At 42.4% G+C, this 25896-nt stretch overlaps 1 protein-coding gene across 5 annotated transcripts in view; it reads left to right on the top strand.

The window, feature by feature from the left end:
• Positions 1-25896, top strand: part of LOC311017993 (receptor-type tyrosine-protein phosphatase beta) — a 37189-nt gene that overhangs the window by 9531 nt on the left and 1762 nt on the right. Inside the window, exons 2-48 of one of the 5 annotated variants that reach the window (XM_084016706.1) lie at positions 2425-2446; positions 2643-2843; positions 2953-3201; positions 3467-3724; positions 4680-4940; positions 5136-5390; positions 5571-5825; positions 6408-6668; positions 6852-7106; positions 7688-7948; positions 8127-8381; positions 8955-9215; positions 9394-9648; positions 10224-10484; positions 10663-10917; positions 11491-11751; positions 11935-12189; positions 12766-13026; positions 13210-13464; positions 14042-14302; positions 14481-14735; positions 14876-15136; positions 15272-15532; positions 16177-16437; positions 16596-16868; positions 16980-17249; positions 17760-18023; positions 18415-18678; positions 18768-19022; positions 19472-19720; positions 20143-20403; positions 20496-20756; positions 21282-21548; positions 21657-21920; positions 22009-22272; positions 22381-22530; positions 22624-22828; positions 23000-23115; positions 23236-23323; positions 23400-23444; positions 23689-23776; positions 24039-24129; positions 24291-24367; positions 24590-24724; positions 25093-25209; positions 25467-25627; positions 25717-25852. In XM_084016706.1, coding sequence (XP_083872832.1) covers positions 2425-2446; positions 2643-2843; positions 2953-3201; positions 3467-3724; positions 4680-4940; positions 5136-5390; positions 5571-5825; positions 6408-6668; positions 6852-7106; positions 7688-7948; positions 8127-8381; positions 8955-9215; positions 9394-9648; positions 10224-10484; positions 10663-10917; positions 11491-11751; positions 11935-12189; positions 12766-13026; positions 13210-13464; positions 14042-14302; positions 14481-14735; positions 14876-15136; positions 15272-15532; positions 16177-16437; positions 16596-16868; positions 16980-17249; positions 17760-18023; positions 18415-18678; positions 18768-19022; positions 19472-19720; positions 20143-20403; positions 20496-20756; positions 21282-21548; positions 21657-21920; positions 22009-22272; positions 22381-22530; positions 22624-22828; positions 23000-23115; positions 23236-23323; positions 23400-23444; positions 23689-23776; positions 24039-24129; positions 24291-24367; positions 24590-24724; positions 25093-25209; positions 25467-25627; positions 25717-25852 — 10197 coding nt within the window. Of the gene's footprint in view, positions 1-2424; positions 2447-2642; positions 2844-2952; positions 3202-3466; positions 3725-4679; positions 4941-5135; positions 5391-5570; positions 5826-6407; positions 6669-6851; positions 7107-7687; positions 7949-8126; positions 8382-8954; positions 9216-9393; positions 9649-10223; positions 10485-10662; positions 10918-11490; positions 11752-11934; positions 12190-12765; positions 13027-13209; positions 13465-14041; positions 14303-14480; positions 14736-14875; positions 15137-15271; positions 15533-16176; positions 16438-16595; positions 16869-16979; positions 17250-17759; positions 18024-18414; positions 18679-18767; positions 19023-19471; positions 19721-20142; positions 20404-20495; positions 20757-21281; positions 21549-21656; positions 21921-22008; positions 22273-22380; positions 22531-22623; positions 22829-22999; positions 23116-23235; positions 23324-23399; positions 23445-23514; positions 23562-23688; positions 23777-24038; positions 24130-24290; positions 24368-24589; positions 24725-25092; positions 25210-25466; positions 25628-25716; positions 25853-25896 lie in introns of those variants that run through there. The other 4 variants (XM_084016708.1, XM_084016707.1, XM_084016709.1 and 1 more) reach the window with 4 other exon arrangements.

Raw genomic sequence — 25896 nt, 5'->3', positions numbered from 1 at the left:
CATAGCTTGTCTATCAAAAATTTTGAGCAAAAACATCAGTTGCTTCTGCTGGAAACGGGCTTGAAAATGGGGAAGAACCACACAGGAAACTAAGTTAATGATGAGGTTAAACGAGGCTAACAGCTTAACGTCCCTTTTCTTAGCGTGTTTTAGTCTCTGAAGACATTCAGGTTTTACCAACAAAACATTATGAGATTTATATGCAGTAATGATGTGTTTTTGTTGTGTCTAAGTTTGTGCTGTGGCCACACAGGAAATAAAGATTTTTTTCTTGCTGACACTAAACAAACAAAAACAAAATAAAAACTGTACTGTTTGCACAAGGTCACTACTTAATTTGTAAAATTTTAATAGTTTCAGTTAACATTTGTCTCTATTAACTCAATATCTTCATCCACATCACTGTTCTGATGATGCATTTTTGTGTGAAAAAGACATTTTGTTTCGAAAAGTGCTCTAAAGTTGTATTATTATTTTATTCCTTCATCCTATTTTCTTATTCAATACAGTCATTCCTATTCCCTTATTGAATCTATCGTGTGTATTGCATATTTAGTTTTCAACTATTTTAAGTAACAAAGGTTATAGATATAAGGTTTTAAGACCGTATCGTGAGTAAGAAAAAACACTTGTGTGTATCTTTGAACTGTCTCCATATGCAGCGGGTACGACTTCCCTCTTTGGGGAATGCTCTTATAGAACATAAAAACCATCTTCTCTGGTGTGAGTGTGAATGTGTCACTAAAGTACAGATAGTGAGAAAGCGTCTCCATTTACACTCTCTGACAGGGCGTTAGTGTGAAGCTCAACCGCGCTGGCTCCGACACCAAGGCAGACATATCATCTCCTTCCTCTTCATGCAGGCTGTTTATTAACCGAGTGAGGGGATTTTTTTTTTCTTCAGATTGATAATTTGAAGTAATGGTTAGTGTGGTTAAAGAATCAAAAACACCAAGTGTAATCGGTCGTCCTGACATTCTCAGACACTGACAGGCTGACGACCATCATCAAAGCGGACTGAACCCTTGAACTCCCCGTGCACCGCCGTGTGGCACCGCGGTGCTCCAGAAAGAAGAATGGAGTCCCAGCGGACTGGAAGGAAGGGAAGGGTTCACCGTTGTGAATAGAAAAAGAAAGTTAAGGAGAGGACGCCCGTCTCCAGGGACGGGCGGGTGAAAGGGGCAACGTTTGAAGCAGAACAGACCTTTTTCTTTCTACGAGTTCTGTATAAAATTCAGATTTGCCTTTATTAGCAATACATTTAGCCAAAGTATGCTCTATGGATTTTACAATGCAAGTATAATTCTGAATATAAGAAATAAAAAACGCTTAGCTCCTTATAACGGCCTTGTCGTAAAATCCTCTTCCTTCTTGATATTTAGAGCAATATTGTCGATATTATCGTGTTCAATGTGATATTGATCATTGACGTATTTAATTTCCAAGTACAACCTGGTTTGATGTGGAGGACTTCTCCCATTCAGTCATGATCAGGAGTTAATGTTCGACCCTGTCAGTTATCCTTTATGCTGGAGAGAATGGTGCGGGTTTGAGCAATGATGCCATGTGTTTAATGTTTAGCTGTGTGGTAAACAGACTGAAAGGCAACATGTCAGCGAGCCACTCCGGACTGATTTAGGTTTTCTGGCTAATAAGTAATGTGGAATGGGAGCGACACAAAGGAGAGTCACGATGGGAAACAGAGAGTTGGAAGGTGTGTGGACACATGTGAGTGTGTTATATTGTTGTTTGCTGTTTTTTTTGGAGCATGATGAAGATGAGACATCCAGAGGAAAGTAGGAAGAACGGCATTGTCGGCTTATCATGAACTGAGGTCACATATTGATTATTCGGGTGTTACCAGGATCTACTTTCTTGCTTGTACTGACACACAAACTTTGTTCCTTTCACCAAGGAACAATGGGACTTTATTGATAATCCCATTATCTTTTTTTCTCTTCTGAACAATATGAACTACAGGTGTATTATCATTATTACACAGTGTTTATTTTCCAGGCTGATTTATACGTTTTACTTGCATTCGGTCAATAAAATGAATTCATAAACTATCAAAGCATCTGTGCCGATATCAGACTTGATCTTGGTTATTTAATATAAGCATGTTTGGACCTTCACACATGATCTAAATCAGGAAACATATGATCAAAGCCTTTTTCATAATCAGCGCTGTTTGAGGGTGGTACCCGGCCCTATTAAGGGTGCAACACGCGTGAAACACGCATCACGCGATGCTTTACTGGAAGAGCTGAAAGAAACATTGCATATTTAACAGTACCATCAGTTGTGTTTATTTAACAGGTGGTTGGGTTTCTAGTTGAAGCCTTAAAGCTGTTTTAAACACAATGCTGACCTCTGCTGGTGTAAGAGAATTGAATTTGCTTTTCTCTGTCCTTATCTCCGCAGACCTCCCGAGCAGGATGCGCCAGTAAGTACACACATTCTTTATGTTGTCGAGCTACATACTGTATTTTGAATTCAGAATAAGATTGTTTATAACGTCACTCCTGTTAATATCTCTGCATCTCTGCTGTTTTGCTCATTTCTTTTCTTCTTCTTCTTCTTCTTCTTCTTCTTCTTCTTCTTCTTCTTCTTCTTCTTCTTCTTCTTCTTCTTCCTCTTAGGCAACAAATGCAGCAGCAGTGAAACAGAAAACTTAACAACAGTAACAACAACAACATCAGTCACGTTTGAATCCAGACCAAACTGCAACATCTCCACTGGGAACGGTCTCTTTGGAAACAGTTCATTAACTGGTTTGAGTCCTGGAACAACCTTTCCAATCTTCCTCCAGTGTTTGAACTGCTGCACGGAGGTTACGACGAGTACGTGTGTTTACTTTACGTATTTACTTTGTTGATTTGCTTATATTCCAGACTGAAACCACGTCTACGATCAGAATGTGGAATATGAATTCTTCTCTTTTACTCACAGAGCCCGGAGAAGTCGTGAACCTCCGTGCCACTGATGTCACAACAACCTCGATATCTCTGATGTGGACTAAACCAGCGGGAAACATCTCTTTCTATATTGTCCAGTGGACTGGTGGGAAAGAAAATAAGACTGACACATCTATAACAATCACTGGCCTGACTCCCGGGACCAATTACACCGTAACGGTCACTGCAGTGGCAGAGGACCACCTCACTAAAGGAAAGGAAGTCACTGTTTCTTTGTTCACAAGTAAGTACGCCTTTGATTTTGGCTTACATTGTAAAAAGGTAGTCAAAGCTATTTACATCAAACTGGTTCTCCTATAAAGTGGTATTCATGTTCTTTGTCGTATATGAATTGCACTCTGCAGCCATTGTTTTTATTTGTCACTTACCAATTGCATGAGAAGAACAGGGCTTCAAAAACTCAATACCACATTCTATGTAATTTGACGGATTTACGGGGATTTTTTATTTTATATTTATTATTTCTCCTCTCCTCCTCCTTGCATTAGGACCAGGTGACGTTGTTGAAATCACTGTGTCCACAAACACATCCTCCATCTTTTTGAATTGGACCTCACCTCCTGGTGAGGTGTTCAAGTACAAGGTGGAGTGGCACAGTGATGGAGCTCCGATAATGATATTTACGTACGATACCTTTGCCGTGTTATCACCTCTGATCCCTGGGACCAGCTACACGGTCACAGTCATTACGGTTGCCGGGGACAATGAGACAGAAGGAGACCCTCGCACATTCACCTCAGTCACAAGTAATGCAGTTTTACTTTACAGCTTTTTACCGTTTTTTGGATGGGCAACTGTGCTCTCCTCACACACAAGTGTAGGTTTACCTTTTTTGTTCTGGATCCGGGTTGTAGCTCTAGATATTTGGCTCATTGTTGATGGATCATCTCTTTAATGTATCTTTAGAGTTCAGGAGCCTTTGTTGGATATTTATTTTATTTATTTATTGAAATAAACTACTTAGTGGGTTGCGATGACAATTTGTGCAGACATTCATGGTTTCCAGAGGATGATGCCGACTGACGTTCGCGATCACCTGACTTTTCCTTCTAGCGCAACTATTAGTAGTGATCTCAAAAACATTTGGATGGGTTTGCATGGAATTTGGTGGACATTTTCATGCCTCGTTCAGGATAAATCAAAGTAACTATCGTGATCCTCTTACTTTTCTTCTAGCGCCACCATCAGGTCACGTTAGCATGTAGCTTATAGCACGGCCTCACAAAGGATCACACAGTTTTCAAAAGTATGACGTGGGCAAGTATATTATTAGCCAGATAAAGTTAACTTGTCTGGGTAAAATGAAGGATGACAACCCCTCTGAATGAAGGAAGTAGGTATCTAAGAGATATGCAGGTGGGGGTTTTGTACTGCACCATGGTGATGACAAGGCACCTCTTATTAGAAGCTCAAGAACTGGATTGGGACCCAAAGAATGAGGTCATGGATACAGCAGCTGAAATGAGATTTGGTCACCTCTCAAGACCCGAAGAAGTGTGGCGGTGCCACCAGCTGAGAGTCGAACAAAAATAGAGCCAAGCCGTATTCCAGCTGCAACTTAGCAGGAAGAATAGAGAACTGTTTGCACCGTTTCTAGCGTGATCTTAATTCAAAGAAGAATTTTGTGTACAGAGTAAAAACTTAAAGCTTTGTATGATGTCACTAAAAAAATCTTTGCCATATCACCCCTGTCACTCACAGAGCCTGAAGTAGTCAGGAACCTGACTGTCACTAATGTCACAACATCCTCTATATCTCTGATGTGGACAAAACCACTGGGAAAGAGCTCTTTCTATAGAGTACAGTGGACTCATGGGGATTTCAGTGAGACTGTCAATGTGTCTGACACAAATACGACCATTACTAACCTGACTGCTGGCGTCCAGTATGAAATAACTGTTACTACGGTGACAGATGATGGCAGTACTGATGGAGAGAGTACACTTGTTTCTCAATACACAAGTAAGTAGTCCTTTAAATGTGATTTATAAAGTCAGAGTCTGCTGAAGACTGTCAAAGGTGGAAGTCAGAGGTGTTTTGGTTGCTGGTTAAAGACAAGGCTGGGTGTCTTGTTTCAGGTGCAACACATCTCTGATTTAGCTGTTATGTGACGATCAAAGACTTTATTTCCCCATACAACACCTTTTTCCCTCACAGAGCCTGAAGGAGTCAGGAACCTCACTGTCGACGTAATCACAACATCCTCTGTGTTTCTGACGTGGGTCAAACCAGAGGGAAATAGTCATTTCTACAGAGTACAGTGGACTGCTGGAGATTTGAGTCACGTTGTGAATGAAACGTACATAAACGTCACTGAGCTGACTGCAGGAGAGCGGTACACCTTCACTGTCATTACAGTGGCTGGAGATCAGGAAAGTTCAGGAGAGGCAAAAACCGTTTCACTGTATACAAGTAAGATGTGCTCTAGTCCTCTATCTGCATGTAATACTATATGTGTCTTTTATCAGTTCTAGTTAGCCTCCATTTAAACCGGACGACTTGGACTTATACTTGACTGAAGTTATTCCGTATCTCGTCAAAGATAACTCATGTCATCTTTCCTCCATGGCGTTCACCTCTCTGTTCTCACAGAGCCAGTCAGGAACCTCACTGTCACTAATGTCACAACATCCTCTATATCTCTGATGTGGACTAAACCACTGGGAAAGAGCTCTTTCTATAGAGTACAGTGGACTCATGGGGATTTCAGTGAGACTGTCAATGTGTCTGACACATATATGACCATTACTAACCTGACTGCTGGCGTCCAGTATGAAATAACTGTTACTGCGGTGACAGATGATGGCAGTACTGATGGAGAGAGTACACTTGTTTCTCAATACACAAGTAAGTAGTCGTTTAAAGGTTGAGTAAGTGATTCTAGTCAGAAACACCTTCTGTTATATTACTTGAAATCTTCGTAACATACTGATAGCAATGAATAAATGAAATGCTCTGACATCAACCAATTGAAAAAATATCATCTGTGGCCATGGCAGGACTGTAAAAACCCCGTCCAATCAAAAAAGTAAGTCCAGAGTAAATAATTGGACGGCCTGCCTGTCTGTCAATGCTTACTTCCTGATTGCGTGCACTCTGCCGATCTCGATCACTCGTTTGGCGTTCTGGGGGAGGGGCTTTGAACAAAGGTCTGAATGAAGGGGTGGGACTTTCTGGGATTGGCGTTGCATTCAAAGTCAAACTCTCTGTGGTTTTTCCAAATGACCTACTCTGCCTTTAAGGTGAGAGACTCGGGGATCCGTGGAGGTCTTTCTGTCAAACTGCTGTGCTATCAGAGGTCAGAGGTGTTTTGGTTGCTGGTTAAAGACGAGGCTGGGTGTCTTGTTTCTGGTGCAACACGTCTCTGATTAAGCTGTTATGTGACGATCAAAGACTTTATTTCCCCGTACAACACCTTTTTCCTCACAGAGCCTGAAGGAGTCAGGAACCTCACTGTCGACGTAATCACAACATCCTCTGTGTTGCTGACGTGGGTCAAACCAGAGGGAAATAGTCATTTCTACAGAGTACAGTGGACTGCTGGAGATTTGAATCAGAGTCACGTTGTGAATGAAACGTACATAAACGTCACTGAGCTGACTGCAGGAGAGCGGTACACCTTCACTGTCATTACAGTGGCTGGAGATCAGGAAAGTTTAGGAGAAGCAATAACCGTTTCACTGTATACAAGTAAGATGTGCTCTAGTCCTCTATCTGCATGTAATGTTATATGTGTCTATTTGATCAGTTCTAGTTAGCCTCCATTTAAACCGGACGACTTGGACTTAAACTTGACTGAAGTTATTGCCGTATCTCGTCAAAGATAACTTGTGTCATCTTTCCTCCATGGCGTTCACCTCTCTGTTCTCACAGAGCCAGTCAGGAACCTCACTGTCACTAATGTCACAACATCCTCTATATCTCTGATGTGGACTAAACCACTGGGAAAGAGCTCTTTCTATAGAGTACAGTGGACTCACGGGGATTTCAGTGAAACTGTCAATGTGTCTGACACAAATACGACCATTACTAACCTGACTGCTGGCGTCCAGTATGAAATAACTGTTACTACGGTGACAGATGATGGCAGTACTGATGGAGAGAGTACACTTGTTACTCAATACACAAGTAAGTAGTCGTTTAAAGGTTGAGAAGGTGATTCTAGTCAGAAACACCTTCTGTTATATTACTTGAAATCTTCGTAACATACTGATAGCAATGAATAAATGAAATGCTCTGACATCAACCAATTGAAAAAATATCATCTGTGGCCGTGGCAGGACTGTAAAAACCCCGTCCAATCAAAAAAGTAGGTCCAGAGTAAATAATTGGACGGCCTGCCTGTCTATAAATGCTTACTTCCTGATTGCGTGCATTCTGCTGATCGCGATCACTCGTTTGGCGTTCTGGGGGAGGGGCTTTGAACAAAGGTCTGAATGAAGGGGCAGGACTCTTGGATTGGCGTTGCATTCAAAGTCAAACTCTCTGTGGTTTTTCCAAATGACCTACTCTGCCTTTAAGGTGAGAGGCTCGGGGATCCGTGGAGGTCTTTCTGTCAAACTGCTGTCCTATCAGAGGTCAGAGGTGTTTTGGTTGCTGGTTAAAGACGAGGCTGGGTGTCTTGTTTCAGGTGCAACACGTCTCTGATTTAGCTGTTATGTGATGATCAAAGACTTTATTTCCCCATACAACACCTTTTTCCCTCACAGAGCCTGAAGGAGTCAGGAACCTCACTGTCGACGTAATCACAACATCCTCTGTCTTTCTGACGTGGATCAAACCAGAGGGAAATAGTCATTTCTACAGAGTACAGTGGACTGCTGGAGATTTGAATCAGAGTCACGTTGTGAATGAAACGTACATAAACGTCACTGAGCTGACTGCAGGAGAGCGGTACACCTTCACTGTCATTACAGTGGCTGGAGATCAGGAAAGTTTAGGAGAGGCAAAAACCGTTTCACTGTATACAAGTAAGATGTGCTCTAGTCCTCTATCTGCATGTAATATGTATCTATTTGATCAGTTCTAGTTAGCCTCCATTTAAACCGGACGACTTGGACTTAAACTTGACTGAAGTTATTCCCGTATCTCGTCAAAGATAACTTGTGTCATCTTTCCTCCATGGCGTTCACCTCTCTGTTCTCACAGAGCCAGTCAGGAACCTCACTGTCACTAATGTCACAACATCCTCTATATCTCTGATGTGGACTAAACCACTGGGAAAGAGCTCTTTCTATAGAGTACAGTGGACTCATGGGGATTTCAGTGTGACTGTCAATGTGTCTGACACAAATACGACCATTACTAACCTGACTCCTGGCGTCCAGTATGAAATAATTGTTACTACGGTGACAGATGATGGCAGTACTGATGGAGAGAGTACACTTGTTTCTCAATACACAAGTAAGTAGTCGTTTAAAGGTTGAGTAGGTGATTCTAGTCAGAAACACTTTCTGTACTTGAAATCCTCGTAACATACTGATAGCATTGAATATATTAAATGGTTTGACATAAACCACTTGAAAAAATATCATCTGTGGCCGTGGCAGGACTGTAAAAACCCTGTCCAATCAAAAAAGTAGGTCCAGAATAAATAATTGGACGGCCTGCCTGTCTGTCAATGCTTACTTCCTGATTGCGTGCACTCTGCCGATCTCGATCACTCGGTTGGCGTTCTGGGGGAGGGGCTTTGAACGAAGATCTGAATGAAGGGTTGACACTTTTTTGGATCGGCGATGCGTTCAAAGTCAAAGTCTCTGTGGTTTTTCCAAATTACTCTGCCTTTAAGGTGAGAGGGTTGGGGATCCGTGGAGGTCTTTCTGTCAAACTGCTGTCCTATCAGAGGTCAGAGGTGTTTTGGTCACTGGTTAAAGACGAGGCTGGGTGTCTTGTTTCTGGTGCAACACGTCTCTGATTAAGCTGTTATGTGACGATCAAAGACTTTATTTCCCCATACAACACCTTTTTCCCTCACAGAGCCTGACGGAGTCAGGAACCTCACTGTCGACGTAATCACAACATCCTCTGTGTTTCTGACGTGGATCAAACCAGAGGGAAATAGTCATTTCTACAGAGTACAGTGGACTGCTGGAGATTTGAATCAGAGTCACGTTGTGAATGAAACGTACATAAACGTCACTGAGCTGACTGCAGGAGAGCGGTACACCTTCACTGTCATTACAGTGGCTGGAGATCAGGAAAGTTTAGGAGAGGCAAAAACCGTTTCACTGTATACAAGTAAGATGTGCTCTAGTCCTCTATCTGCATGTAATATGTATGTATTTGATCAGTTCTAGTTAGCCTCCATTTAAACCGGACGACTTGGACTTAAACTTCACTGAAGTTATTGCCGTATCTCGTCAAAGATAACTTGTGTCATCTTTCCTCCATGGCGTTCACCTCTCTGTTCTCACAGAGCCAGTCAGGAACCTCACTGTCACTAATGTCACAACATCCTCTATATCTCTGATGTGGACTAAACCACTGGGAAAGAGCTCTTTCTATAGAGTACAGTGGACTCATGGGGATTTCAGTGACACTGTCAATGTGTCTGACACATATATGACCATAACTAACCTGACTGCTGGCGTCCAGTATGAAATAACTGTTACTACGGTGACAGATGATGGCAGTACTGATGGAGAGAGTACACTTGTTTCTCAATACACAAGTAAGTAGTCGTTTAAAGGTTGAGTAGGTGATTCTAGTCAGAAACACTTTCTGTACTTGAAATCCTCGTAACATACTGATAGCATTGAATATATTAAATGGTTTGACATAAACCAATTGAAAAAATATCGTCTGTGGCCATGGCAGGACTGTAAAAACCCTGTCCAATCAAAAAAGTAGGTCCAGAATAAATAATTGGACGGCCTGCCTGTCTGTCAATGCTTACTTCCTGATTGCGTGCACTCTGCCGATCTCGATCACTCGGTTGGCGTTTTGGGGGAGGGGCTTTGAACGAAGATCTGAATGAAGGGTTGACACTTTTTTGGATCGGCGGTGCGTTCAAAGTCAAAGACTGTGGTTTTTCCAAATGACCTACTCTGCCTTTAAGGTGAGAGGCTCGGGGATCCGTGGAGGTCTTTCTGTCAAACTGCTGTCCTATCAGAGGTCAGAGGTGTTTTGGTCGCTGGTTAAAGACGAGGCTGGGTGTCTTGTTTCAGGTGCAACACGTCTCTGATTTAGCTGTTATGTGATGATCAAAGACTTTATTTCCCCATACAACACCTTTTTCCCTCACAGAGCCTGAAGGAGTCAGGAACCTCACTGTCGACGTAATCACAACATCCTCTGTGTTTCTGACGTGGGTCAAACCAGAGGGAAATAGTCATTTCTACAGAGTACAGTGGAGTGCTGGAGATTTGAATCAGAGTCACCTTGTGAATGAAACGTACATAAACGTCACTGAGCTGACTGCAGGAGAGCGGTACACCTTCACTGTCATTACAGTGGCTGGAGATCAGGAAAGTTCAGGAGAGGCAAAAACCGTTTCACTGTATACAAGTAAGATGTGCTCTAGTCCTCTATCTGCATGTAATATGTATGTATTTGATCAGTTCTAGTTAGCCTCCATTTAAACTGGACGACTTGGACTTAAACTTGACTGAAGTTATTCCCGTATCTCGTCAAAGATAACTTGTGTCATCTTTCCTCCATGGCGTTCACCTCTCTGTTCTCACAGAGCCAGTCAGGAACCTCACTGTCACTAATGTCACAACATCCTCTATATCTCTGATGTGGACTAAACCACTGGGAAAGAGCTCTTTCTATAGAGTACAGTGGACTCATGGGGATTTCAGTGAGACTGTCAATGTGTCTGAGACATATATGACCATAACTAACCTGACTGCTGGCGTCCAGTATGAAATAACTGTTACTACGGTGACAGATGATGGCAGTACTGATGGAGAGAGTACACTTGTTTCTCAATACACAAGTAAGTAGTCGTTTAAAGGTTGAGAAGGTGATTCTAGTCAGAAACACTTTCTGTACTTGAAATCCTCGTAACATACTGATAGCATTGAATATATTAAATGGTTTGACATAAACCACTTGAAAAAATATCATCTGTGGCCGTGGCAGGACTGTAAAAACCCTGTCCAATCAAAAAAGTAGGTCCAGAATAAATAATTGGACGGCCTGCCTGTCTGTCAATGCTAACTTCCTGATTGCGTGCATTCTGCCGATCTCGATCACTCCGTTGGCGTTTTGGGGGAGGGGCTTTGAACAAAGGCCTGAATGAAGGGTTGACACTTTTTTGGATCGGCGATGCGTTCAAAGTCAAAGTCTCTGTGGTTTTTCCAAATGACTCTGCCTTTAAGGTGAGAGTGTTGGGGATCCGTGGAGGTCTTTCTGTCAAACTGCTGTCCTATCAGAGGTCAGAGGTGTTTTGGTCGCTGGTTAAAGACGAGGCTGGGTGTCTTGTTTTTGGTGCAACACGTCTCTGATTAAGCTGTTATGTGACGATCAAAGACTTTATTTCCCCATACAACACCTTTTTCCCTCACAGAGCCTGAAGGAGTCAGGAACCTCACTGTCGACGTAATCACAACATCCTCTGTGTTTCTGACGTGGATCAAACCAGAGGGAAATAGTCATTTCTACAGAGTACAGTGGACTGCTGGAGATTTGAATCAGAGTCACGTTGTGAATGAAACGTACATAAACGTCACTGAGCTGACTGCAGGAGAGCGGTACACCTTCACTGTCATTACAGTGGCTGGAGATCAGGAAAGTTTAGGAGAGGCAAAAACCGTTTCACTGTATACAAGTAAGATGTGCTCTAGTCCTCTATCTGCATGTAATACTATATGTGTCTATTTGATCAGTTCTAGTTAGCCTCCATTTAAACCGGACGACTAGGACTTAAACTTGACTGAAGTTATTCCCGTATCTCGTCAAAGATAACTCGTGTCATCTTTCCTCCATGGCGTTCACCTCTCTGTTCTCACAGAGCCAGTCAGGAACCTCACTGTCACTAATGTCACAACATCCTCTATATCTCTGATGTGGACTAAACCACTGGGAAAGAGCTCTTTCTATAGAGTACAGTGGACTCATGGGGATTTCAGTGACACTGTCAATGTGTCTGACACATATATGACCATAACTAACCTGACTGCTGGCGTCCAGTATGAAATAACTGTTACTACGGTGACAGATGATGGCAGTACTGATGGAGAGAGTACACTTGTTTCTCAATACACAAGTAAGTAGTTGTTTAAAGGTTGAGTAGGTGATCCTAGTCTGAAACACTTTCTGTACTTGAAATCCTCGTAACATACTGATAGCATTGAATTTATTAAATGGTTTGACATAAACCAATTGAAAAAATATCATCTGTGGCCGTGGCAGGACTGTAAAAACCCGATCAATTAAAAAAGTAGGCCCAGAGTAAATAATTGGACGGCCTGCCTGTCTGTAAATGCTTACTTCCTGATTGCGTGCACTCTGCCGATCTCGATCACTCGGTTGGCGTTTTGGGGGAGGGGCTTTGAACGAACATCTGAATGAAGGGTTGACACTTTTTTGGATCGGCGATGCGTTCAAAGTCAAAGTCTCTGTGGTTTTTCCAAATGACCTACTCTGCCTTTAAGGTGAGAGGCTCGGGGATCCGTGGAGGTCTTTCTGTCAAACTGCTGTCCTATCAGAGGTCAGAGGTGTTTTGGTTGCTGGTTAAAGACGAGGCTGGGTGTCTTGTTTCTGGTGCAACACGTCTCTGATTAAGCTGTTATGTGATGATCAAAGACTTTATTTCCCCATACAACACCTTTTTCCCTCACAGAGCCTGAAGGAGTCAGGAACCTCACTGTCGACGTAATCACAACATCCTCTGTGTTTCTGACGTGGATCAAACCAGAGGGAAATAGTCATTTCTACAGAGTACAGTGGACTGCTGGAGATTTGAATCAGAGTCACGTTGTGAATGAAACGTACATAAACGTCACTGAGCTGACTGCAGGAGAGCGGTACACCTTCACTGTCATTACAGTGGCTGGAGATCAGGAAAGTTCAGGAGAGGCAAAAACCGTTTCACTGTATACAAGTAAGATGTGCTCTAGTCCTCTATCTGCATGTAATACTATATGTGTCTGTTTGATCAGTTCTAGTTAGCCTCCATTTAAACCGGACGACTTGGACTTAAACTTGACTGAAGTTATTCCTGTATCTTGTCAAAGATAACTCGTGTCATCTTTCCTCCATGGCGTTCACCTCTCTGTTCTCACAGAGCCAGTCAGGAACCTGACTGTCACTAATGTCACAACATCCTCTATATCTCTGATGTGGACTAAACCACTGGGAAAGAGCTCTTTCTATAGAGTACAGTGGACTCATGGGGATTTCAGTGTGACTGTCAATGTGTCTGACACAAATACGACCATTACTAACCTGACTGCTGGCGTCCAGTATGAAATAACTGTTACTACGGTGACAGATGATGGCAGTACTGATGGAGAGAGTACACTTGTTTCTCAATACACAAGTAAGTAGACGTTTAAAGGTTGAGTAGGTGATTCTAGTCAGAAACACTTTCTGTACTGGAAATCCTCGTAACATACTGATAGCATTGAATTTATTAAATGGTTTGACATAAACCAGTTGAAAAAATATCATCTGTGGCCGTGGCAGGACTGTAAAAACCCCGTCCAATCAAAAAAGTAGGTCCAGAGTAAATAATTGGACGTCCTGTCTGTCTGTAAATGCTTTCTTCCTGATTGCGTGCATTCTGCCGATCTCGATCACTGGGTTGGCGTTTTGGGGGAGGGGCTTTGAACGAAGATCTGAATGAAGGGGTGGGACTTTTCTGGATCGGCGATGCGTTCAAAGTCAAAGTCTCTGTGGTTTTTCCAAATAACCTACTCTGCCTTTAAGGTGAGAGTGTTGGGGATCCGTGGAGGTCTTTCTGTCAAACTGCTGTCCTATCAGAGGTCAGAGGTGTTTTGGTCGCTGGTTAAAGACGAGGCTGGGTGTCTTGTTTTTGGTGCAACACGTCTCTGATTTAGCTGTTATGTGACGATCAAAGACTTTATTTTCCCATACAACACCTTTTTCCCTCACAGAGCCTGAAGGAGTCAGGAACCTCACTGTCGACGTAATCACAACATCCTCTGTGTTTCTAACGTGGATCAAACCAGAGGGAAATAGTCATTTCTACAGAGTACAGTGGACTGCTGGAGATTTGAATCAGAGTCACGTTGTGAATGAAACGTACATAAACGTCACTGAGCTGACTGCAGGAGAGCGGTACACCTTCACTGTCATTACAGTGGCTGGAGATCAGGAAAGTTTAGGAGAAGCAATAACCGTTTCACTGTATACAAGTAAGATGTGCTCTAGTCCTCTATCTGCATGTAATATGTGTCTATTTGATCAGTTCTAGTTAGCCTCCATTTAAACCGGACTACTTGGACTTAAACTTGACTGAAGTTATTCCCGTATCTTGTCAAAGATAACTTGTGTCATCTTTCCTCCATGGCGTTCACCTCTCTGTTCTCACAGAGCCAGTCAGGAACCTCACTGTCACTAATGTCACAACATCCTCTATATCTCTGATGTGGACTAAACCACTGGGAAAGAGCTCTTTCTATAGAGTACAGTGGACTCATGGGGATTTCAGTGAGACTGTCAATGTTTCTGACACAAATATGACCATTACTAACCTGACTGCTGGCGTCCAGTATGAAATAACTGTTACTACGGTGACAGATGATGGCAGTACTGATGGAGAGAGTACACTTGTTTCTCAATACACAAGTAAGTAGACGTTTAAATGTGCTGAGGAAGTCCTGCTGGAGAAGACTGCAGTGATTTTAACTCACAGAGGTGTACAGTATGATTGGATCTTGGTTCTCTCTTCTGAACCACTAACGATATCCTCCTCCTCTTTGCTTTAGGACCTGGTCAAATCAGGGAACCCACTGTGTCCACAGACACCACCTCCATCACCCTGAACTGGGACCCACCTCCTGGTGAGGTGTTCAAGTACAAGGTGGAGTGGCACCACAATGATGGAGCGCCGATGACCCTATCCACTAACAACACCTCTGCTGTGCTGTCAAACCTGATCCCTGGTACCATCTACACAATCACAATCACTGCCGTCGCCGGAGACAACGAGACAGAAGGAGCGGCTCGCACATTCACCTCCGTTACGAGTAAGCCACGCTAACTCTATTCCACAGTAAAAATGCACACTTCTGATGAAAGTCATGCAAGAGGTTTCTCATTTATTCCTGTTTGTGCTAAAATGAATGTATTCCCCTCATCTTGTGTTTTTCTTGCATTCACAGAACCTGCTGCTGTCAGGAATATCTCCATCATTACTGTCACAACATCGTCTGTGACCCTGGACTGGGTTGCACCAGAGGGCAATACGACTTCGTACACAGTTCAGTGGACGACAGGAGGAGTCCTCCTTAATAATAACACGACTGATACCGCCTTTACTATCAACAATTTAACCCCTGGATTCCATTACAACATCTCTGTGGCTGCTGTTGCTGTTTATCCCTCAAACAAAGGAAAAGAAATCTTCATAACTACCTTCACAAGTAGGTCCATACTTTTAGGAAATATCATGATCATTTCGGAAAGTGTATATTTGCAGCAGCGATGAGATTCCAGAAATTAGGACTATTTGTGCTTATTAATGTACAGTATTTGTAAAACACCTCCCATGAAAACATTATACTATGATTACATTGTTATTTTTTTTATACACCAACCATTTTATTCCCACAGAACGAGTTATAGTTGTTTACAGATGCATTAATTAACACATATATCTGCTTATTATATTGTATTATAAACCATTCATCAAGTGTTTATTTGGGTTTTTTAAGGGTGTTCCTAAAAGGCAGCTAAAACCAGAAGTTAACAACCAATCATGATGCACATGGAGCTGCAACAATTAGTTGGTTGATTTAATAATGATTATGATAATCGATTTACTGTAAAATTGTTATTCATTGAGTTGAAATAATGTCAATGTTACTCGTATTTATATGTCTTTTAAAACTAGATTAATTAGAAGTTAAGGTATATAGGGATCTTAAATATCCAATATGGGATTACTCATAGTCATAATATATATATATATAAAATGGTTATTAGATAGATAATTAGATATTGTGTTTTTTCCCCCACGATTTCATGACATGGAACTGAACCCACCTTTTACTCCTTTATTGGACAGGGCCTGTAAAGCCTGAGGACATCACAGTGGCATCACGAGGAACCGATTCCCTGAACATCTCCTGGACTTTGCCTGCAGGGAGGGTTGATCACTACATGGTCAACATCTCAAATGAGCAACAGATATATATGTACAGCAACATAACAGCATCCCCCACAATCGTCTTTACTGGTTTACCTCCTGGGAGAATCTTTTTCATCACGGTGGCCGCTGTAGCTGGGGGCTTCAGTGACACGTCTGATCAGCGCTCATTCGCCACTGGTAAGTTTAACAGCCTGTACTGTTTATTATGTTTTCAGCTCTTGTGAAGCCTGATGTTAGAGTTATACTTGCTTTGTGAATGTGAAACCGATCAGACTTGAATAACAACAGAAACACAGGTGATAAGTGTGTGTCCTCCTGTTATTCCGACCTCCCAGAGCCCACGCCTCCTGGTTCCATCAACATCGGTCGGATCACAAACTCTTCGCTCCATCTGCAGTGGGCGACTCCAGATTTGATGGAGGATGCTCCAAACATCAGCTACAATATCATCTACCAGCCTGAGGGTGGCGAAGTACAACATGATAGCTCCTCGGTCAACAGCACAGAGCTGTCCTCTCTTCTCTCTGGAACTTCCTACAATATAACTGTAATCACCATCGGACCCCAGAATATAAAGAGCACGGCCGTCCATAATTCTGCTTTTACCCGTAAGTAAATCTAAATTCATGTTTGCAATATTTGTATAACTTACCTATTGTTTGATCTGGCCAGTACCTACCTTTAATCAACATTTCCCTTGTTTGTCATTTTCTTTCTAGTGCCCAACCCCGTCTTGAACCTTGCAGCCAGCCCTCATTCCACCACCTCAGTAAAAGTAACATGGTCCGAACCGCAGGGAGTCAAGACGTATTACGAATACCGGGTTCAAACCTACAGTGCCACAGGAACACTGATTAACCCAGTAACAGTCAGCGATATCAGCACTGAAGTACCCGGACTGGAGCCAGGGACCAGATACACTATCACCGTCACAACCATAGCGGCAGAAGGAAGTGAATCCGCAGCGGAGCAGACATTCAGTTACACAAGTAAGGCCTTACGATTATTAACATGGGAAAATATAATATTCACTGTAGCAAATGGAGAAACAGTAAACCCTCCTTTATTTGGTTTATAAATGATTTCAAATATTTCTTTTACATCACTTATAAAATACATTAAAGCAAAATAGAGAAAAAGATTTATGTCGATATATCTTGTTTCTTACTGTTTTGAAATGTACTCCTTTATGTCATGGTCTTGCCTTCTTTTCCATTTTGTATTCTAATGCTTTTGCATAGGTGATTGGAAAATATTTATTTTTACTTTACTTTGTATAAATCCTTCTTCTTTTTCTGTTGAGTTTTTTCTTCTAAAGGATTGCGATGTTATATTGTATTGCTTGTGTTTTCTCCTCTACAAGCTTTTGTATGTTTGTGGTATGTTCAATAAAGAGGGGGAAAAAAGTAAGGCCTTGCGTTTAAACATGCACAAATGTTAAATGCCGTTTCCTGTTGTGGTCTTTGGTCTCACGTAAACCTCTGCTGTATTTGCTGCAGTGCCCAACGCGGTGACCAACCTCATGGTGGAGGGAATCAACACAACGGCCATCCGGCTGTCGTGGGACAGACCACCTGATCACAAACCTTCCTACTCCTACCTGGTGATAGCATTCCAGGACGGCGCAGTGTTTCTGAATGAATCCACTGAGTACGAGACTTTCACCTTCCTCCATCTGATCCCTGGAAAACTGTACACTTTTAATGTGATTACAGTCGTAGAAGGGGTCAGGTCCACAGTGGCGAACACGTCAAGTTACACAAGTACGTCTTTGAAACTCCTGAAATACAAACATTGCCGCTGGTTAAAAGATGAAAATACCGATTCTCTTCTCTTCTTGTGCAAAAATAGATTTTGAAAGACCAGATATCATAGTCATGTGACAGATCCTTCAAATATAGCTTCTTGTGTAAAATCACTAGAGCGCTCCTTTATTTTGCAGTTAATTCTAGTTCCTACTTACAAATAATGAATTAATTTCTCCCAGAAGCCATTATACACTTAAATTGTGATTGCATGTAGAACCAACTACAGTACAGTAGTATTTAATTGTGTTACAATTATTCTTTTAACTTTGAACTTGATGTCTTCAAATCCATTGAATTTGTTCATGCAGAGCTAATACTAAAGAGTTTTTCTAAATTTACATTACAGAGCCTGACGCAGTTTCTGACATCATGGCCATGGGGACCACGACCACCATGTCGGTGAGCTGGAAACAAGCAGGGGGGCAGGTGCTCTGCTACACCGTCCTGCTCCACAGAGACGGCCAAATAGTGGGAAACGCCAGAGAAGTAAACAACGCCACTTTCAACACACAGTTTGAGAACCTGACACCAGGAGTGCTCTACTGTGCCATAGTCGTCACCAAGAGTGGACCTTTGGAGAGTAGCAACTCGAGTGTCTGCAACGCAACTTGTGAGTTACGTTGACTTACTGTATGTTGATTTTTAGAAAGCAGCATTTGAATGAAACGATAATGAAGCGGTTTTCCTTCTCCTGCTCAGTTCCCAACCCTCCAGGCCCCATCACGGTGGTGTCTCAGACGGTGTACTCCATCAACTTCACCTGGCCCGATCCAGAGGACATGGACCATAATCAATACAACTTCAGTGTGTCCAGCGTTAACGGGTCCTTTCCGACTGTAAACAACTGGTTCCTGCTGGATCACCTCGAGTCCGGAAGCCCCCACACTATATCTGTTGTTACTGTAGGCGTGTGGAGCTATGAGAGCACAGAAGTGACAACAGAAAACTATACCAGTGAGTGTCATTAACACTCACTCAATCATGCCACGGTTATCACTATTATTATTTACATTTTTAAAGTTTGTCTAAGTGTGGTTTTCTTTTTTGTTGTTATACTTTAGTGTTCGTAATCATTATTTATGTATTTATTTATTACAATATGTCAACAGTGACAAGTCCCAAAGATATCCCAAATGTAATAAATCTTTGTAAAAATATATATATATTGTAAAATTCATAATCATAATGAATTTAATATTATTTGACTTTTGATTATTCTTAGAGATTCTGCCATATGGTGATATTATTTAACTGCTGTATGAGCCAGATGGTTTATATCACATTATTACTTATTATGGAAATCTCACCTGAGCATTCCACATTTATACTATTTTGCCCAAATCTGAAAACACATGTTCCTGTTCGGCATGTCCCACTGTATCTCACCTGTCTCGTTCCCTCAGGACCGTATCCTGTGACCATGCTGAGACAGACAGACATCACCACAGATGCAGTGACCTTGGAGTGGGAACAGCCGCAGAGCAAACCTCACTACTCGTATATGGTGGAGACCTACTCATTCAAAAAAATTGTCTCCAACAAAAGCATCACCATCACTGGACTTCTCTCTGGGACCAACTACAGCTTCACTGTCACCACACAGACAGCAGATGGCACTCAGGCGGCTCCTGTGACCGTGTCCTACTTTACACGTACGTGAACGTCCTATCCAAGATACTGTCACTACACCTGGGAAATAGATAAATGAACCCCAAAGTAAACTAGAGTGCAGATCTCCGCCAGGTGTGTCTGTAACCAAGGTAAAGTGTCGTAAAACACACTTCAGGCAATCAGCCTTTGTCTTCGTAAAAAAGACACATTCTACAATCTTTCCAAAATAAAACTCAGTTTTCTGCACTGAGATTAGCCGTGGACAGACACGGAGGTGCACACTCACTCACAGACACATGAATGATTCTCCTGGCACGGATAAAGAACAAAACAGTCATTTTCTCTTTAAACATCAGCCGTCTCTGTAGCCTTTTTGTACTGAAGGGCATGCTGCAGTATTTGACGAAGAAGATGGTGTGCTTTATGTTGATTGGCAATAAAACATGTCCTGCTCTGTTTGTAGGTCCGTTCAGTGTTGGACAGTTGGAAGCTGAAGCCTTAAACACAACTGCTGTACATCTGGTTTGGACAAAACCAGCGGAGTACAAGCCTGAATACACATATCTGATTAAGACCACAGGCTGTGGCTCCGAAAACAAAATCGTTGCAGGAGAAAATGCCGTCATGTCGGAGCTCACGCCCGGGACCGACTGCACCTTCTGTGTCGTTGTGAGGGCAGCGAATGGCATCGAAGGGGAAGAAAACTGCACCTCTCAGTACACTAGTAAGACTCCTCCCTGTAATTTCTGTCGCTTTATTTCAAATTGTTGTGGTGGTTGATCTGCTTGTAACCGTTACTTCTCTGCACAATAATAGAGCCTGAGGCAGTGCAGCCCAGTATCTCCAGCCAGGGCTCCAATAGTTCAATCCTGGTGTCATGGACCAAACCTCCTGGGAGAGTGGAGCAATATAATGTTTCCCTTAACGGCACGCCCACAGCAAATGAGGTCATGCTGGACGCCGACAAAACCTCCTTTCTGTTTGAAGAATTGTCCGCTGGAAGGCTTTACGTCGCCGTGGTTACCACATTTAGTGGACCCTTCAATGCATCATCCGGATCCGTTACTAACGCAACTTGTAAGTATGACACATTTGTTAGATTTCTAATCACCTATATCGAATGTATCAAACAACAACTTGCATATGCTATTTTTTTTCTAAAAGTTTGTTTTTTTGGATCACCTGTCCTCCAGGCATCCAGTGGTTTTTATTCAATTTACTTAACTTTGAAGCTTGTGTGACATTCGAGACTCAAACCTTGATGGTGCTTTCAAGGACATGATGCATAATGGCGTGGGAAGTTTCACTTCTCTGGCATCACACAGGTTCATAATGCAAGTTTTCCCATTAAATTTAGGTCAGTGAAGCTTCCTTCATTGCATAAACAGGGAGTTTCTGCTCACAACCATGCTATCACAAGATGATAACAAATCTTTGCCCAAAAATTAAAGGCGTCAACATATTTGGTAGTTTCTCTAATCTGAAGAGTGTACATTTCTTAAGGGTGATATTTTTTACGAGAAGTTGTCAATGGTAAAGTTCTGGTATGCATTGGAAAAGCCATACTCTGCTTGTTCACGTCCTGCAACTCCACCCCTCTAGTCCCTAACCCTCCTGGGCCGATTGACATCCTGGCGAAGAACACCAGCTCCATTGCCTTGAGGTGGAAGGAAGCACCCCTAATGACGGGTGCAATGTTCCAATACCAGTTGACTAACCCTTCGCCCCAGGGAGGACAAATCAACACCACCAGCACCAGTCATACTTTTACCTCCCTGCTGTCTGGCACTTCCTACAACTTCTCTGTAGCAACAGTGGGCGTGATGGATTTTAAGAGTGAGATGGTTCAGATCCACATGGTCACTACAAGTAAGGTTTTTATTTACGTAAGCAATGTGCAAGCACAAGCTGTGTCACGTTTCATCTTAACTGTCGAGTAACATTTACACCTTTTTCAATGAAATCTCTTTCAAACAGGACCATTCAGTGTGAAGTCTCTTATGGCTTCTCCAGAAGAGAAGAGCATCAACGTCATGTGGGCTGTGCCTGAGGAATACAAGCCAAGCTATCGTTACAATCTGACCTGGCAAAGCTCAGATGGGCCAATTACTAATGAATTAATTGAAAAAAACTTGTCTAATATTGATAACCTGAATCCCGGCACACTCTATGACATCAGTGTCACCACAGTGACCTCTGACGGGACCGAAGGCGCTCCGAGACGGATTTCCAACTGCACAGGTATGGTCATAACGGCTCGATTCATCTCTCATAGATTTGCTGCCTTCAGATTTTTTTTTCTGACAATCATTTCTGTTTGATGCTGCAGATGCAGGTCCGGTGGAAAGCTTGAAATGTAACGGTCCGAACACGAAAGACGCACAAGTCATCCTGACCTGGGACAAACCCAGCGGCCAACACTCTGGCTTCCAGGTCGCTTTAAACAATAGCACGATCAGCTCAGCAATCAGCTGTTGTAATCTAACTGTGTCCGACCTTCGTCACTTCACTGAATACAAGCTGAGCGTGGAGACTCAGAGCTGCGGACGCCCCAGCAGCCCTGAGGTTGTTTCCTGTAGGACAGGCATCACAAGTAAGACACTGTGCTTCGTGAACATTAGGACTTCATAACTGTTTGATGTAAATACTCCATGTTTTTGAGTAAAAACTAATCTTTTGTCTTTTTCTTTTTCCTCCAAAGAGCCACCCATTCCAGAGAACCATGGGTCACTGGTGACTGTCAGCAGCAAGGAATACAACCAGTTCACCCTTCAGATTGACAACAGCCTGCTGAACGGCAGCAATGGACCAATCACGCACGTTGGGGTGCTGGTGACAGATACGCTCCCTAGTGGGTGACTTTTTCTCTCCTTAATATCAGACAGCGTTGTGATTATGTCACAAAACAACAAAACATTTTTTTTTGTCATTCCTGTCCTTCCAGGTGAAACTTCTAACGTGTCAGTGAAGTACGTGGGGAACACTTACAATCAGTGGAAGGCAAACGATGTTTCAGTTTACCTGGCAACAGTCGCAAAGAGCAACTTCAACTACCGCAGTGGAGAGAGCTCTCTGTCCATAGTCGTAGGAGACGAATCGACATGGGAGGGGTACACTAATGGTGCTTTCGAGGCCAATGGAAAATACCGGTAAGAACACAAACAATATTTTCTGTGAGCAGGTGTGCAGAAGCATATCATATAAAGTAGTATCTTCTTGAAGATGGAATTATCAAGATATATTTTAAGATTGGAGATTTAGAGATTAGGAACAACAACTAGATAAAACATTGTCATTAACCGATTTGTTGCATCCTGCAGATGTGCCATTGTGCTGTTCACCAATCTGACTCTGCAACGCAGCCTTGTGAACACTGAAGTGTCTCTGTTGTCTATTACAAACTTCTTTATTGAAGTTAATCTCCCACAGAACCCAGGTATCACATTCAGAACCAACATTTTCTTTTTTTTTTGCCATGAAATGCTCCAATAATGTGAGGAAATGCTCACCGGCCTCATTCTTTGTCTTCCTTTCGTAATCTTTGGCAATGCTTTAGTTGTCATTGGTGTTGCTGTCGGAGTAACGCTGGGGATTTTTTTCATTCTCTTCATCATCCTCATGGGCTTCATTATCTACTGGAAAAGGTTTGTCATAGTCATCACTGAGGAAAATTACTAGTGTAGGTGTGCACAGGACTAATCTCCGTATTCTGCACTTTAGGATATCCAACAAAGAAACGTCGGACATCCAGATTCATTCCATGAGGTAAAATTTTCATTTTTGACAACGTCATTGTAAGTCTAAAATAAATTGACAACAATTGTTTCTCTAACAGTTGGTCAATATCGCTTTTTTCCTCCTTTCTTTCTTTAGAGCCAAAATGTAAGTATTCTCATAGAATATGATGAGCTCTATCAAGTGTTTGAAATTATAACACAAAGTAAAGAGGCAGTGGTTTTCTGAACCAAACTCATGACTCTTGTCTGACCTCTGGTCTCCGTTTGAGCAGAAGCGTGGCTGTGAGGGTGGAGGACTATGAGGCTTACTACAAGAAGCAGAAAGCAGACTCCAACTGTGGCTTTGCTGAAGAATTTGAGGTGAAACATGAGCTAAATATTCAAGGGCACCTGGTGGATAATTTAGCCAGTTATTGGTGAAAAAATATTGAAAGCGATGAGATATCAATCTGCTCTTCTAATTTAACAATTAGAACAATATAAATGTATGTGTAAATGTGATAACTACAAATATCAGTGCATCCCTACTAATTGCTCTTTTTTTAGTTCTACACATGCACCAGATTTGGGGCATTAAGCCATCCAATCATCAATCACACGTTTTTTTGTTTTTTTAAAAAAGGACCTGAAGCTTGTTGGCACAGCTTTATCAAAATCAAGTGCTCTGATGTTGGAGAACAAGCCCAAGAACCGCTACAACAACGTGCTTCCCTGTGAGTCACCTTAACAAATCCACCTCCGCTGCCTCCAACAATAACACGCCTCATTCTTTGAACGACATCATCGCCTATCAGTCATCGTCATCTGTGTGGCCCTTCCATTTTACACGTAGCCCTTTTTTCCATTTCATTTGCCCTCTTTTCTCGCCTCCTAGATGACTCCTCTAGGGTGAAACTCTCTATTATCCATGGGAGTCCATATGATGACTACATCAATGCTAACTACATGCCGGTGCGTACTGACCCTCTTTTACACAGCTCTCTGCCTCAGTCATTGCTTCGGTATCAGTAAAACACCCTGCTGAACAACATAACTGTTCATTCCTTTTGCTTAATGCCATGCTATTTAAACTATTCCACCTCCATCCACGGTGATGTCTGAAACATTTGAGAACTAGAAAACTGACCGGGATGGATATACTTTCTTTGTCTGGGCGGATGGTTCATTTGACAGGGTTACAACTCCAGGAAGGAGTTTATCGCAGCTCAGGGTCCTCTGCCCACCACAGTCAGCGATTTCTGGAGGATGATCTGGGAGAAGAACGTACAGACGCTGGTCATGCTGACACGCTGTAATGAACAGGGACGAGTGAGTACGAACGCAAACGCAACGTCTTGCAGCAACGTGCATGTTTACATGAGCGCACACACCTTGTGATTTAATCAGTAGCATATTCCATGAACTAATTATATCAAAAGTATAATACATATCAAACACAGTATATGTATTCTTAAACATTTGATATGGATTGAAGCAAAAACACAAACAGGTTAATGCATAAAAAAAGTGTCTTTTTAAGTAAGAACTCAAACAAGCAATACAGCAGATTGACACAAATATCAAAGAAATTCCCCTTAAAATGTATCTGTATTGTAAATACCGGTGTTTCCAAATCAGAATATGAATTCAGAGTATTTGCCGTCTGTTGCAACTGAACAATTGTCTTCCTTTTCCAGGTGAAATGCGAGCAATACTGGGATTATGGCATCAAGTACTTTGAAAACATCACTGTGACAACAACCTCTGAAATACCACTTGAAGACTGGACCATCAGGGACTTTGACATTAAAAATGTAAGTGGCAAGATGCAACGTATGCCAATGACAGAAGAAAATATATATTTTTAGGCCAGTAAAAATCAACAGTGTGTGTCAGTAGACGACATCACCCATCAGTGCTTAATTCGTCCTGCAGCTACATCAACACTATGAGTGAACTAACAACCCTCTGCTGAACACTCAAATCGAATGAGTCTGATAGGAAGGCACATAGCATTAAAACATGAAACCAGTAAATTGCAATTTTAAAGATGTGTATGTCCGTCCTTAAGGTAAAAACAGCAGAGACCCGCTCAGTGCGTCACTTCCATTTCACGGCCTGGCCAGATCATGGTGTGCCACAAACCACAGAGCTCCTCATCAGCTTCAGACACTTGGTCAGAGAGCACATGGACCAATACTCCAGAAACTCTCCTACTATGGTCCACTGCAGGTCAGACAGAGCTCACATGCACACGTTTCCCTGTAGTTCTATATAACAGAAATGAAGAGAAGCTGACATTCTGTCTTTCTGTCCCTCAGTGCCGGTGTTGGACGCACAGGTACCTTCATAGCCATCGACCGCTTGATCTTCCAGATCGAAAGGGACAACATTGTGGACGTGTACGGCATCGTCCACGATCTGCGCATGCACCGGCCCCTCATGGTGCAGACAGAGGTGGGACACAGGTTTTTTTCGTTTAAAGTCGCCTCCCGCAGTTT

The sequence above is a fragment of the Eutrigla gurnardus genome (assembly GCF_963514095.1).
Source record: "Eutrigla gurnardus genome assembly, chromosome: 9".
Classification (NCBI taxonomy): domain Eukaryota; kingdom Metazoa; phylum Chordata; class Actinopteri; order Perciformes; family Triglidae; genus Eutrigla; species Eutrigla gurnardus.
The sequence above is the reverse complement of the archived record's forward strand: the minus strand, read 5'-3'. Positions and strand labels throughout refer to the sequence as shown.